The 16,150-nt window shown below is 44.3% G+C and overlaps 1 protein-coding gene across 2 annotated transcripts in view; it reads right to left on the reverse strand.

The window, feature by feature from the left end:
* TBL3 (transducin beta like 3) overlaps positions 1-16,150 on the reverse strand; it is a 106,872-nt gene that overhangs the window by 67,513 nt on the left and 23,209 nt on the right. For both annotated transcript variants that reach the window (XM_068110512.2, XM_078774250.1), the window contains exons 6-11: positions 14,794-14,878; positions 14,425-14,595; positions 14,118-14,193; positions 5,587-5,683; positions 2,701-2,891; positions 2,333-2,474 (exon numbers count right to left, since the gene is read on the reverse strand). In XM_068110512.2, the coding sequence (XP_067966613.2) occupies positions 2,333-2,474; positions 2,701-2,891; positions 5,587-5,683; positions 14,118-14,193; positions 14,425-14,595; positions 14,794-14,878 (762 nt within the window). The remainder of the gene's footprint in view (positions 1-2,332; positions 2,475-2,700; positions 2,892-5,586; positions 5,684-14,117; positions 14,194-14,424; positions 14,596-14,793; positions 14,879-16,150) is intronic.

Genomic DNA, 16,150 nt, shown 5'->3' on the forward strand with positions numbered 1-16,150 from the left:
TGTGACATTGTGCTTTGATGTTCCATCTCTGCCTCCTTATGAGGATTGATGATGAATTTGGTGATGGCAAATTTTGAAGTAGAGGGATTGTGGAGACGAATTTGGTATAGGGGAAATATGGAGAAGACGTGACAGTAGTGACGAATTTGTAAATGTGTAGATTTTTGTACATATGGGGTAAGGGCAAGGGTAGGGTAGGTGACAGGGGGGTGACGTACGGTAGGGACGAGCTTTCTCACTTCGCCCTCCATACGCATTTCGCCTTGCATTGCCTTATTGATGTGTACCCTTGTGACCTTACCCCTCGCTCATTTGTCTTTCCCCTTTTGTCTCCCACATGACCTGTGCGCCATGGGGTGCCGAGGGGAGCGTGCGTGGGTCGGCCATTGTGCGCCCGAAATTCCCAGAACCAGCTGTCTGCATCGATGCACCACATTATGGACCACATGTCTGTGGCCGAGCACCACTTATAGACCCCATGGGTTGGGGCGTGGCCCCTCTGCTGGAACCGGCCATGAGGGCCCGAAATCTTGCTGGCGGACCTTGGCCACAGGGCACCGATGCCCCACAGGTGAACCACACTAGTCGGCCCCTGTGGGCCATAAATAAAATAAAAACGGACACGTTAGGTGCATTCTTTTATTGCAAATAGGCCGCCAGCAAGGGAAGATGACAACACCAGGAAAATAATAATCACCAGCAGAGGGAGCCGAAGAGCAAGAGACACCTGCAGGGTTTGGGTTTGTTGGTTATTTTTATTCATGAACAGTGATGACTGTGCACCGATTGGTGCTTGAGGGTGCTTTGGTGCGTTTTTGGGTGCTTTAATGGTGCATTGATGCAGAGCAGACTGTCTCCCCCCCAGAAAGAACAATCACAGGTCCTGGGTTAGTTTTGTAAATAAAAATAGCGTCATTGTAAATAATGCTTCCCACCGTCAGTGTATAGTTTGAAGACCATTCCGCAATTCGGTTAACTGTGGGCGTAAGTCTGTTAGGCAGGGTGCAATGGAGCAGCGGGACACATTTATTTATGTTTTAAAACTGTCGCACTCAGGGTCAGGTTAAAAGTAGAGGGAACTACACCTACGTGTCACACTAAAAGTAAAAGTTGTAGGCCCGGGACGTGCCTAAGAGGAGGAGGGTGCAGTGTTGCGGAGATGAGGACTGTATTTTTTTGCTTGTGTGTGTAAATAATAAACCCCATTACTCGTCTGTACGTCTTCTCGTTTTATTCCTTTTCCTCTTGCATTGCGTCGTTTTTGCCTTTTCCCTCATTGAGCAGCTGCGGTGTGATACGGCCAAAGTTCTGGGTGAATCGGGTGAGTCAGGGATCCTGTAACGGTCGCGGCAATACCAAACCGCTCGGTAACTAACATCTTAAACCGCGATCTGTAACAATACAAAGAAAAAAAAAGAAAAAAGAAAATAATAATAATTGCACAATTAAATTTAAAAAATCAAAAATAAAATTTAATAAAATTTTAAATCAATAAATAATAATCATAAATAATTTCTTAATCAATTGGCTAATATCATACCTCAACCACCAGTGTTTCATCCAAAGCTGTAACTTTTTGAAAATTAAAGACATTAATCAGAAAAATTTAATAATTCATTGATTAATTGACCAATCAATAAATGATTAATTGATTAATCAATAAATAAAAAATTCCCTTTACAGCCAAATTACTTGGTCATTGTTGCATCCAAATATCAGCTTCCGAGCTCAAAAGGTGCCTGAGATATTGCCCAGATGAGAAAGGAAATAAATAAGTACTTAATTGATAATAATTAAGTAAATAATTGATTAATCAAAAAATAAAAAATACTGTTTTTGCCAAAGTATGTGCTCAATATTGTGCCAACATTTCGGACATCCCCCGGACAAACGAACAAAGAAAAAAAAAAAAAAAAAAGGGCGAGAAAGAAAGAAAAAAAAACCAGAGTGAAAACCGAGTACTTGATCTCGATAATTGATCGAGTGATCTCGATAATTTAAGCTATTTCGGCTGAACAAGATGTACTTACTACCAGGTACGTATCAGAGGTTTGAAAGTGTGAATCCACACCCACCCCATAGCAGGAACTCCATTAAATCGTTTTATTCAAGCAAATCAATGAAGGGAAATATTTAAGACAGGCAAATTTTCCGAGAGCTTGTCCGAAAGGATGACTGAAAAAAAGGTCAACACTGAACCCTGCCAAATATCCTTCAACCCCCAGTGTTCTACAATGGTAATTTGCAAGGCCCCCATCCCGAATCGCCATAATCACACAGCTGTACTCACAACCATACTTCTGAACTGCACCGCAGATACCTCTCAACATACCAGAGTGGCCGGGAAGGATCTGGCAGTTTCCCGTGGCAATCTCATACACCTTCAACTCCATGCTGTTTGTCGCAACAGCAACGTGGTCATCCCCATGACCAATAAACTTCACATCCAACACATCATCGCAGCAGCCCACGAACTACGAAAAACCAACAGAACAACACCACCTGCTTTTCTAATAAAACCAAGATGAAGTTCCACATGATGTCAGTTCAACAGAAACAATTACAATATGTTTTTGTGTTTGAGTCCTGTGCTACATGCAAGTTAAACAACATTATCGAACATAGCATGTGCAACCACTGGTGCAACATGCAACCTAAAAAATCGAGCTTTAATGGATCTTTTTTACATTTTATTTTCACCTGTCGAGTGGTGGTTAGAGTGTGAACGTCACGCAGGATTATGTTGTGGCCAGCTGTGACGCTCAGTATCTGGTCTTGTGTTGGCACAAGAGTGGCCTGCACTAAACCTCGCTCCTTGGCCTCCCCACCTTCAGGTATCGGTTCCTCAAATACACAGCGAGATGAACTTGCCTCCCACACCTTTAGCAGCCCTGCAGACACCAAAAAACAACTTTCATTTCGGCCGTCACTAACAACACAGAAAAAATAACTGTTGGATGCTAGAGGGGTTTGGGGGGGGGGGGGGGTTGAGGAGAAGTGAGACATCCTCGTCATGTAAAGCAAGATGTATGAATGCATTTATCAAGCAATCAGAACGCTTTCTGTTTTGAGGGTGTATATATAATGCTAGCAGACATGTGATGATGACTTTAACCTGTTTGTTTATCTGCTTGGAAATAACACTAATGGTGTCCAAGGTACCCCTCTCCCCCCCATCTCTCCTTCTTTACCCAGTCATGCAAGGCTACAAAAATTTATTCAGCAACCCACACTGTTACCCCTTCCCAAACCTAGTCTCACTCTTCACCTTCACTCCTTTATTCCCATGTTCACCCACCTGTGGTGCTGCCTCCGAGTCAAATCAGTCTTGCCCTTCCCATCCAATATTTTAAGGTGGCAAAGTAGCACAATATTATTTTGTCTTTCAATACAATCTATGATCTTTTCGATTAGTTCTGACTTTTCTACTGTGTTAAGGATCCCATCTGTAGGCATGCCCACACCTGCCTAATCTATACATATTGTGCTGTATGTTTTTGTGTCCCTTTTTGCTGTCTAGATAAGTTGTCTGTGTCCTTTGTCCACCTACCCATTGTTGTAAAGACCTCCACTAGCCTTGCTATCTGTTAAACATACAGCAACAGGGTGTCAAGAGGCAGGAGGAATAAAAAAAATGAATGAATGATCGTTCTCTCAAGAAAAGTCAAGCACAATAATGAGCATGTGTTAGGAAGAAAAGTCAAGAAAGGATTTTACATCCACTACTACAACAACAACAACAACAACAACAACAACAACAACAACAACAACAAACATTTTAAGGCCATTTTGCCTGCAAGAATGGGGGTTAGCCTTGCGGTCCCCATGACAATCTTCTCCATTTTGCCCTATTTTCGGCATCTCCCCTTGTTAACCCGCATGCCCGCATTTCTTCTTCCGCCATCTTTAGCCAAGTCTTTCTCGGTCTTCCCCGTCCTCTACTTCCTTCTACATTCATTTCCATCACTCTTCTCAACCAGTCACTTTCCTCCTTCCTCAACACATGACCAAACCATCTCAACCTGTTCCTCTTCACAGCATCAATCACAGGCTCCATTCCCATCATCTTTCGCAATTCATCATTTCCATCATTATTACATCCACTGATCCTATTAAATTTGTGGTATTGCTTAGTGAGCCTTGGAACTGGTCCAAAGCACTATTTTTGTGAAGGATGCGAACCTTAAAACTGCCATTCGAAAATTTCACCCACCACCCCTCCCCCCCCCTTAGACTCCCTTCGATCCCAATTCTTTTAATGCCATCAACAAACTTTAGTACATCATGGGTGGTGAAGGTTGTGGTCAACTTTAAACTAAATTGTGTGTGTAGTTTCAGATAAGAAAGTAAATCCTATTTTGGGGGCAACCACCTGTAAACCCTTTCAGATCTTGATTTTTTTTTTAATAGAGTGAACAAACTCAAGTACATCACCGGTGATGAAGGTTGTGATAAAATTTCATTGAAATTGTGTGTAGTTTCTGAAAAGAAAGCAAATACCTTTGGGGGGTCAAACCTGTACCCACTTTGACCTCCGGTAGACCCTGATAGACCTTGATTTTTTTTAATGCCATGAACAAATTTTGGTACATCATGGGTGATGAAGGTTGTGGTCAAGTTTCACCAAAATCGTATGTGTAGTTTTGGAGAAGAAGATCCGAGTGTTTACATACTGACTGACTGAGACGGCACAATGCTAATACCTCGCCTGAACCATGAGGCTAATACCTCCAGGTGAGCTACAAATTGGTCAATTAAATGGGTCAGTTACATTTAAAAAAAATTGTGGGGACATACTATATTCCTCCCAAACAACTACAAATGTCTCACAGCACCAAGTCACTGTTAAAGGATACCACGAAAATTGAAGGTAAGAATCTGCAAGACAGTGATCAGGCTGTTTATAATGAACAATGCAGAAGCATGGGTTTTAAGAAAATGGGAAGAGTTGCTGGAGAGGACAGAGATGAGAAAGGTGGATTCTCAGTGCATCACGGAGAGAGCAGTTGAGGAATGAGGGGATGTGCAAGAGTGCCGGACTTGCATGCATCACACAAAATATTAGAGAGGCTATGTTGGGGTGGTTTTGGTGAGTGATGAGAAGAAAGGATGAGGAATCAATCAAAAAAGTAATGAATTAGCCGATTAGTGAGAAAATATCAAGATCAAGACAGATGACGGTGGAGGGATGTAGTGGAGATTTGAAGAACAAGGGATTGAGAAGAAGAAGAAGAGGACAAGACACAGACAGAGGAGAATGGAAAAAGTGGATCTGGGTAGCTGACCCCTTAACTGTTGGGATTAAGGCTTAAGAAAGCAGAACACAAAGTCATTGTTGGCAAAAGGAAAAAGCAGTTAAATGACGAGTCTCTTTCAAAAATCACTGACATACCATAAAAACAAAATACCATCATTGGTTCACAAGTTATCATGGTAACAGGATTTTTACCGAACAGGACCTCTGACCTTTGGCCTCGTGACTCCAAAATCTAACCAGTTCATCTTTGCATCGTAGTATATACTTGTACCACGTTTGTCAGCGGAGGCATAAAAAAATCCTACAATAGGACAAATATAAATACTCACCCTTGTTGCCAACAGACAAGAAATGAACACCAGCGCCTTTTACTCCTATGGCTGAAAAATCTTCATTTTGCGGTAAAATCACCACATCCTCGATGGACTGTGGGAGGAATAGTCAACAGGTACCAATGAAATTGCCATCAGCATTCTGTACGCAAGTGCTGCCTTACATCTCGTCATTGTAAAGCAAGTTGGAATACACAAACAAATTATACTGAGCAGTCTTGTTTGGATAAAGAGAGAACCAGACGGCACTCTTTGACGTCAGGACGTCGACTGATATGCCACTGCCCACATTATTACATCATGACAATACTTGTACCAAGTTTGATTTAAATTCATTCAGCAATCTCCCCCCCCCCCCCCCCTTCCCATGCCTCCTCCCCCCGGGCCCTCTCCCTTCCACACATCTCCCTGCTCTCGGATGTTGTGTTTGTGTGCTTCCCCTTCTCTCCCCATCTTGTCTTCCGCTCCCTCTTTTTGGGTATTTTGTTTGTCTGGTTGATTTGTTTGTGAAGTAAATGTTAGCTCTTTCACGAGCCTCGATACAAAAAAAGAAAAAAAAAAGAAAAAAAAGAAGCTGTTCTCAAGTTATAACTTGAGAACAGCAAATCCTAAGGAAGGCAATTGCAGTTCCTTTCACAGAGCTCGGAACAAGTGTGTGTCTACCCTCAAGAGAGCCAGGAAACGACATCTCTCCAATTTCAACACTGAACTCTCAAACCTGTCTCCCTCCTCCAAGTCCTGGTGGCATCCGGTCAAATCTGTTTCTGGTGTTTGTTCCTCCTCCATCCTTTCACTTACCTCAAACGGCTACACAGCTGACTCCACACGTGAAAAAGCTGAAAGCCTCAAATCTGTGTTTGCCTCAAAATCTTGTGTACCAAACCCGTCCCTCTCTGTACCCACTGTACCCAGTCGTACCCAGCTGCTCCTGAACTCTATGTCCTTCTCTCCTGACAAGGTGGAGAAGTTTTTGTCAAACCTCGACTCTGATTCTGCAACTTGACCAGACGGCATCAGCCCACGGGTCCTAAAATCCTGCTCTACTGCTCTTTCACACCCTCTCTTTGTTCTATTCACCCTCTCTTTTGCTCAAGGTCATCTGCCATCAGCTTGGAAATCAGCCAACATCACCGCTTTACATAAGAAAGGGGCAAAAACAGATCCTTGCAACAACAGACCAATCAGCCTGCTACAAATCATCAGCAAGGTCATGGAATCCATCATTGCTTCTGATATTAAATCCTTCCTCTTCTCCATTGGCTTGATCTCTGATCATCAATTTGGATTCAGACCAGGTCACTCTACTCTGGACATGCTGCTTCTGCTGTCTCAACAATGGGCAGAGGTCCTCAATGCTAAACAGGCAATCAGAGCAGTCTCCCTTGACATATCTCGTGCCTTCGATACAGTCTGGCACCTCGCCCTGGTCACGAAACTCTCCACTTATGGTATCCATGGAAATCTCCACGCATGGCTTGTGAACTTCCTCTCCGGTTGCAGTCAACGTGTGGCCTAGAATGGAATTCTCTCATCTCCCCTCCCTGATCAGGCTGGAGTCCCTCAAGGCAGTGTTCTGGGCCCTGTGCTATTTTTGGTATTCATCAATGATCTCTCTGACTCTCTGTAAAATCCTCTCTATCTCTTTGCTGATGACTCCACTCTCTGCCGCTCCATATCTCAACCCTCAGATCGGCAGGCAGCAGCCTCTTCACTCTCTGCAGACCTGGACAAAATCACAAACTGGTCAAACAAGTGGAACATGCATGTCTTTCAATCCTGACAAATCTGGCACTCTCAATATGTCTCTCCGAAAAGACTGTCTGGAGAACCCTCCCATATACTTTCTCAACAATCCTCTTGAAGAAGTTCTGTCACTCAAGCTCTTGGGTCTCACTATCTGCCATGATCTTTCCTGGAAAAACCACGTTTCCAAGCTGGCCTCCAAAGCCAGTTGCCGACTAGGCATCCTCTGTTGTGCGAAGTCCTTCCTTGGCACCTCTGAGCTCCTCAACACATACAAAGCTTTCATCCGCAGCTCAATGGAATACTGCTCTCCCCTCTGGGCTGGTGCTCCTGCCTCACACCTAGCTCGGCTTCACGCTGTAGAAACCAACCCTTCCAGGATCAATGGAATCTCTCGTGATGAAGATGATTCCGAGGGCCTTTCACTCTCTCACAGCAGGAAGGTTGGTGGTCTTTCTGTCTTCTACCGACTCCTCTCTGGCCTATCTCCAAATATTCCTTCAGGTCACACAAAAACTGCCAGCAACCCTCTTCTCGTGAAATTGCAAAAATCAAGACTCTCTGCTCACCTTCACTCTTTCATTCCTCTTTTCTCCCGCCTCTGGAACAAACTCCCACACTCTCTTCAATCCCTCTCCTCCCTCCAGGTATTTAAAACAGCTGTTCACCACCATCTCTTATCTTCCCCCATCCAAAACCTTGATCTTTTCTACCCCCATTAATACACCCCAAATCTACCTCTTAAAATCCCCAACTTCATTCCTGAAACTCCTAGTCGTGTCAATTTGTTTTATACCGTGTACCCCTTACCCCTGCAACCCCCCCCCCCCCCCAGCCCACTCCCTTCCACAGATCTTCCGATGTTCCTGTTCTCTACTGTTGTACTTGTGTGCTTCCCTCACTCTCCCCATCTTGTCACCCCCTCCCTTTATTATGTTTTATGTGTCCATTTATGTTTTTTGCGTTTAACGTGCTAATGTGTGTTTTAATGTGCTAGCTCTTAAACGAGCCTCGATCTTGTATACCACAAAAAAAAACAAAAAAAACATTTATACCTGACTTGACCTCTGACCTTTGACCTCTTGCCCCTAAAATGTTATCAGTTCATGTTTACATCATTATACATACTTGTACCAGGCTTTAATTTAACTCCCTTCAGCTGTTTACAAGTTATTGCATGTTTACCTGGCATGACCTTTGACCTTGAGACACTAAAATCTAATCATTTAATCTTTACATTATACAACATGCATTTTAAAGGCCATTTTCCCTGCTAGAGCGGGGGTTAGCCTTGCGGTCCCCATGACAATCTTCTCCATTTTGCCCTATTTTCTGCATCTCTCCTTGTTAACCCCCTTGCCCGCATTTCTTCTTCCACCATCTTTAGCCAAGTCTTTTTCGGTCTTCCCCGTCCTCTGCTTCCTTCTACATTCATTTCCATCACTCTTCTCAACCAGTCACTTTCATCCTTCCTCAACACATGACCAAACCATCTCAACCTGTTCCTCTTCACAGCATCAATCACAGGCTCTATTCCCATCATCTTTCGCAATTCATCATTTGTCTTCCTCTCTCTCAACGATACTCCACACATCCACCGAACCATTCGCATTTCCACCCTTTCCAACCTTCGTTGCTGCTCTACGTTTATTACCCATGTCTCGCTCCCATAAATCATAACACTTCTCACACATGCAGCATACACCTTTCCCTTCAGCTTCAACGACACTCCCCTCATCATCAGCACGCCACCCAGTTCCCGAAACTTCTTCCATGCACATCTCACTCGAGCAACCGTTGCCGAGTCTGATCCACCTTCTCCATTCAGCATGTCTCCGAGGTAGCAAAATGTTTTCACACCTTCCAGCTTCACGCCATCTCCAAGATCCAACTCAACATTTCCTCCATCTGCAGCTCCCTCTGTGCACACCTTACATTTGAATGTAGCTGCCACACTGGTTAATGACCCTCTCAGACCACTACATTTTTGATGAACCCACTCAGCGCACATTGTACATTGAATGGAGTTCACTCCGACACCCTTCCTACACACAGCACAGGGCCACTTCCCAGTTCTTTCCACCTCACCACATGCTTTACCACTTGCCATCACCTTCGTCTTTCCGATATTCACCTTCAGACCTTTTGTCTCCATACATTCCTTCCACGTGGTCATCTTTTCCTTCAGTCCATCCATACTTTCCGCAATCAACACCAGATCATCTGCATACAACAACTCCCACGGTAAACCCTCCTTTACGTTCTGAGCCAGCACCTCCATCACAGCTACAAATAGTAATGGACTTAGTACCGACCCCTGATGCACTCCCACCTTCACCTCAAACTCACCACTGTTCCCGTCCTTCGTCCTTACAGCTGTGCACGCTCTTTTGTACATTGCCATCACTACTCTGATCAACCATTCCTCCACTCCTACCTTCCTCATTGCCCATGTCAATACTTTGCGTGGAAGCCTATCGAATGCTTTCTCCAGATCAACAAACCCAAGAAACAACTTCTTCCTCTTCTCCATGTACTTCTCCTGCAACTGCCTCACAATGAAAAGCACGTCTGTCGTTCCTCTTCCTGGCATAAATCCAAACTGCATTTCGTCGATCTTCACTTTCTTCCTTATCCTCCTCTCCAACACCCTTTCCAATACCTTCATTCCATGCTCCAATAACTTTATCGCTCGGTACGAGCCACACTCCAGAGGGTCACCTTTCCCCTTGTATAGAGGGGCGAGGGTACTCAGTTCCCAAACCACTGGAATGCGGCCTTCTTTCACCACCAGAATACAGATCTCTGTCATTCTCTTCACACCCCAACTTCCTGCTGCCTTCAACATATCTCCCACAACTCCCGTCGGCCCTCCCGCTTTTCTACCCTTCATTGCTTTTATCGCTTCCTCAACTTCCTTCTCAGTTATCTTCTCTGCCGGTCCTAAAACTGGGTTACTCTCTATGTTGCCATCCCATTCATTCTCTGTATTCAACAGCATTTCCATATATCTTTTCCATCTTCCTTTAATTCCATCTGGGTCGACAACGATTTGTCCCACTTCATCCTTCAAGCAACTCACCCCCATCACATCACACCTCTCTTTCGCTATCTGCTTTGCAATCCTGAATACTGCTTTCTGACCCTCTTCCGAATCCAAGTGTTCTCCGAACATTTTCCTACATGCCTCCTGCGCCTTTGCTACCTCTTTCTTTGCAGCCTTCCTGGCTGCCTTATAACTTTCATGCTCTGCTGTTTCTGCTCCCGTACCCTTGGCCTTCTGCCACTCCTTGAACTTCTTCCTCTTCTCGTCAATCCTCTTTCCAACTTCATCATCCCACCACCATGTTTCCGAGTGCCTCGGTGGTCCTTTTGTCCATCCACATACCTCACCAACGGCTCCCAACAGACAAGCTTTCATTGACATCCAACCACTTTCAAGCTCAACCACATCATCCTCGACCCTACTCAGCCTCTCTTTTAATGCCTCCCTTACTGTCACCTCTTTCAACCTCCACACCTTCATTCTCGGTTGGTACTTCACCCGCCGAGCTCTCCTCGCACCTTTCACCCTTACGTCGCAGACAACCAAGTGGTGCTGTGAAACAGCCTCCTCCCCCGGGATCACCTTTGTGTCCCGGAGGTGCCCCCTATCTCGCCTACGCACCATCAGGTAGTCAACGGTTGTCGTCGACCCACCTGACGTGTATGTAACAAGCTTATTATCCTCTTTCTGGAACTGAGTATTACAAATCAACAAATCAGCTCCATCAGCAAACTCCAAAATCCTTTCACCTTCTCCATTTCTCACACCATATCCGTAACCCCCATGAACTCCGTCAAAACCATCCATACTCCTTCCCACATGTCCATTTAGGTCTCCTCCTACCACGACAACTTCCTCATCTTTCACGTTTTCCATCAGCTTCTCTATCACACACCAGAACGTGTCCTTTTCTTCATCGCTTCGACCAACCTGCGGAGCATATCCCGAGATGACGTTCACCAAGAGCTTTCCAATCATCATTTTCACCATCATCAACCTATCACTCACTCTAGTCACACTCACCACACTGTCTACAAACTCCTCAGAAAACAGGACACCAACACCATTCACGCCCTCCGGGCAGCCTTGCCACACAAACTTGTATTTCTGTCCCTGCCTACCCTTCACCATTCTCACACCACTTCCCTTCCATCTCGTCTCTTGTACACAACATATGTCCACTCTTCTTCTGACCAATACTTCCACCACTTCGCCTGATCTCCCTGTCATTGTCCCTACATTCCATGTCCCAAACCTCAGAAACCGATCTCCACTTCGGGCTGTACCCTGCCCATATGTAGTTGTAATTGTCATGGTTCCCTTTTTTTTTTGAGGCAATGTTTTTATGGCCGGATGCCCTTCCTGACGCCAACCCTCTTAGTCGTCTCTTACGACACGCAGGGATACGGTGTACCTATTCTTATCCAGGGTACACACCGGGAAACGTTTAAAACATGGAAATTCTGGGGGGTGCGGGGGGGGGGGTGGGGGGGGGGGGTGGTGTCAAGGGAAAGATAAAATGAAAATAAACCCCTTCAGCCGGCACTTAGCTTGGCTTCCCAAAGAGTACTTTCAGGAGCTTGGCGGCTGTTGAAACTGGGGTAGCCACTCATGCGGGAAGTGGTCCAAAATGGCGGTGTAGAACGCCGCGCGTCGAAAACACAACAAGCGTGAGGCGAGCAGATTAGACGGCCTCCTTTCGATTCTCTACCGTCAAGTCCAATGCGGCCTTCAGCTTCCAAGAGCCCAGCAGTCGTCCAAAACCTCGTGTGGGGAAATGTGGTATCTGTCCGTCGTCTTGTCCACCGTCCACACGCGGCTCCAAGCTCTGGCGCGAGGAAGCCCTCCATCCACCCGCACGCTTCGCCAGGCCACGATGCTTTATACGACTTGCTTTATACGCATTGTTAAAAGTAAATAATGACAGATGTTTTCTTTCACAATCTTGCGAGATTTCCAGAACTCCTCGGCGTCAAGGGAAAGATAAAATGAAAATAAACCCCTTCAGCCGGCACTTAGCTTGGCGTCCCAAAGAGTACTTTCAGGAGCTTGGCGGCTGTTGAAACTGGGGTAGCCACTCATGCGGGAAGTGGTCCAAAATGGCGGTGTCGAACGCCGCGCGTCGAAGACACAACAAGCGTGAGGCGAGCAGATTAGACGGCCTCCTTTCGATTCTCTACCGTCAAGCCCAATGCGGCCTTCAGCTTCCAAGAGCCCAGCAGTTGTCCAAAACCTCGTGTGGGTTCTTTACATTATCTTTTTACGTCTTTACGTTCATTTACGTTCATTATCTTTACATTTACAAAATTACATTTACGTCAATCTTTACATTATCTATAACCCTATTTGTGAACATCTGTTTGTTTGGTTGTGCCTCATGGACAGCCTAAGGAAGTGAATTATAGAGGGCAGGGGGGGTCCACGGGGGGGGGGGGGGGGACTTTTCACGACATAAAACATGGGCTCATCAGATTTAGACTCGGGGCATGCCCAAGAGGCGTGGCTTCCTCTGACTATAAAAAGCCCACTACACACACGTGACTGACTATTTATTTTCCAGGTAACGCCGGGCAGCTCTGCTAGTAAAGCATATCTGTGCCAAGTTTGAATTAGCTCCCTTTAGCCGTTCTCAAGTTATAGACCTATTACAGACTTTGACCTTTGACCCCAAAATGTAAATGGTTCATGTTTACATCATTGCACATACCTGCACCAAGTTTTAATTTAAATCCCTTCAGCTATTCACAAGTTATCACATTTTTATCTAACATGACCTCTGATCTTTGACCTCGTGACACCAAAATATAATCAGTTCATCATTACCTCATTATACCTCATTACCTGCTCTAGCAGGGAAAATGGCCTTAAAATGCATGTTGTTGTTGTATTACCTCATTATACATACCTGCATCAAATTTGATTAAGATACCTTCAGCCGTTCTCAAGTTATCGCGGTAACGAAAACCTACCACGACGGACAACGTGAAAACAACGCCTCCGGCGACTTCGTCAACGGAGGCATAAAAATATTCTGACATAAGTGGGTTCAGAGATGAATAAATCACTGCAATTTACAATTGCCAGAAATTATTAGATTAACTTTTTACAGATATCAAAACGCATTAGGATCCACTTGCATATTACTTATGATAACTAAAATAAGCATGTGTGTGTCTGTGTGTGTGTGTTTTTTTTTGCAATATGAAGTAGGGACAATAATAATAAACTTTCGAAAATAATTCAACTTTCAAAAATAGTAATTAGGAATAATAATTCAATAGGAATAATAATTCAATTAAACTTTAAAAAAATTAAAATAAAAATTTTCAATCGACTTTGGCTTGAAGCCGGGATCGACTTTGGCTTGAAACCGGAACCAACTTTGGGTTGAAGCCGGGAAAGAGACATTGGGAATGTTCTTGTTTCACTCACTTGGAGCACAGTGAGTTATATATTACAAAACTGATGGTACCATCATAGGATATATATTGATTGTACTTTTGATTAATATTATTGTTGTACTGTTATTCTTGTGTGATCTTAATACAATATTTGTTTGTTGGTAACAATTGGTGTGGCTTCACCATTGATCTTTGACATACAGAATAACACATTTTTTCTGCCGTGACTCCTCTCGGGACTCGGAGGTACACCGTGACCGGGGGTTGGGGAGGAGCACGTAACAATATTAACTTGTAAATAAATATTTCAAGAAAGTATAATAATGCCGAATGCCTACCTCAAACACAGGAATTGTTCGTTTCTGCTTATTGGAAATAATGTCCCAAACGATCACAACCTTGTCCCGCCCGGCACTGCAACAACAAAGAGATATTGTTGGTGCAAAGGAGCAATCCACCGCTGCACATAACAATTTTGCAGAAATTAGAGCGACAATATTTCGCCTAGGTGTTTGCCTTGAGCAGGTCTTTCGTGAGACAAAACAAAAAATGAGTTTAACCCTGCCGGTCGGTAGTCCGTCACATGCCAACCTTTAGCCATTTTTGTTTGACATTTTTGAGTGGGGGCCATCTATGCAACAGTACCTTAGCAGTTGACTTCCATCTGTGGTGAAGCGCAGGGCAGTGATAGTACTGAAGTGAGCTTCAAGTGTCACAAGGCATGATGAAGTCATGAGGTCCCAGATACGCAGGTGGCAATCCATGGCTGCCGAGAAGAGCCGGAGGCAAGATGGGTCAGGATGGAATGCAAGAACACTGAATGGATTTTAGATGGTGGGAGGAAGGGAAACAGCACTATAGGTTGGAGAAGAAGAAATGAAAATGAGGAAAAACTCGTCTTAAACGGAAATTGAAAAGTTCCACAATAAGTGTATGGAAAAAAAAAAAAGATAACAGGCAAGCAAAACCATAGCAATCGGCAAACTATGAGATACCTTTCTGAGCTTAGCTCACCTGACAACACCAGTGAAGCCTTTGAAGTTGTGGGTACAATACTGTTTAATAACATCCCACACCTTGATCGTACTATCACTTCCACCTGTAGAAAATACCATCAAAATATAAACGGTATCATAGCACAACCATTGCATAAAATGCTACATTGTACAAAAAAAACACATTCACAAACATAACCAAGAAAGAGCAATCAGATTGCAGACCCTCGCCAGGATTTGTTTGTATTATGTGTGGTATTTATTATCTGCTGCGTTTGTGTGGTTTATTGACGATGTAGATTTATGTTCAATCCAATATGCCTGCCGAACCACATGCCCAATGACATCATCAATTTAATTCTCCTGTACAATGTTGATGTAGATCACGCTCAATAAATTTGAAACTGATTGGATCAAGCGTTCTACTTGTCTAATTATGACGTCATAATGAAGGCACCGATGACATCATCATGAATATATGTTGTTCCCCATGGAGAGTACTTGACGATGAGACATGTTTCAATTTTTTCCATGGAGTGGTTTCGGAGTTATGGAGGTGCAAAGTTTTTCGGGTTTTTCCAAGATGGCGCCCGCACCATGTGACTTACAACGTCATAATTATCTTTTTTTTTTTAATTATACAGGGGAGGCGCTCCGATGGTGAAAATTTCCTGTCAATCAGACCAACATTTGCAGAGAAAAGAAAATACCCTCTCCTCTGTCGTCCTTTGGGTTTCCCCTTTCATTATTTACACGAGTAAGGAAAAAAAATAATAAACCAGCTGAAAAATAGTGTTGCATATTGGGATGGTAACCTAGCAGTTAGGCTGGTAACCTAGCAGTTAGGCCGAGAAAAATATATTTCCGGTCTCTGGTCAGCGCGCGCATTGATTTTGACCCTGCGCATCAACAATTTTTTTTCTTTTATTTCCAACGGTACCTACAACAGCGCGCGCCTGTTGTTGCCGGGCCGAAGCGCTATCTCGGGAAATACGGGTCTGTGAGGGTCGCCATTGGTACCGACGTTCGCGCACTGTTCTCCCCTACAAAACTACGTTTAGTTTGTCCAAATCCAACCAGCCGTTCCAAATATATGATTAGTTTTGTGTGCCGTGACGTCATGAATCCAATCGGCTGGATATTGTCATTTATTGAAACGAAGACGTTCTTTCTCGGGTTCGTGTGAAGCAACCAGAAGGCCTAGAGAGCTGCGGGTGGTCTCGTTAGTTAGGCCTGGATCCTATCTCGTTTGTCATGAAGTTGTAAGTGTCTGTGATAATCCGGTGGACTTGGAGAAGAGATCGTGGGAGACCATCGGCCTGTGAGACCACTTGCGCATGCGCAGTGTTGACGCGATGGACGCATTGGAATGTTTA

This window comes from Myxine glutinosa, chromosome 3, assembly GCF_964187855.1.
Source record: "Myxine glutinosa chromosome 3, kmMyxGlut1.1, whole genome shotgun sequence".
In the NCBI taxonomy this organism is placed as follows: domain Eukaryota; kingdom Metazoa; phylum Chordata; class Myxini; order Myxiniformes; family Myxinidae; genus Myxine; species Myxine glutinosa.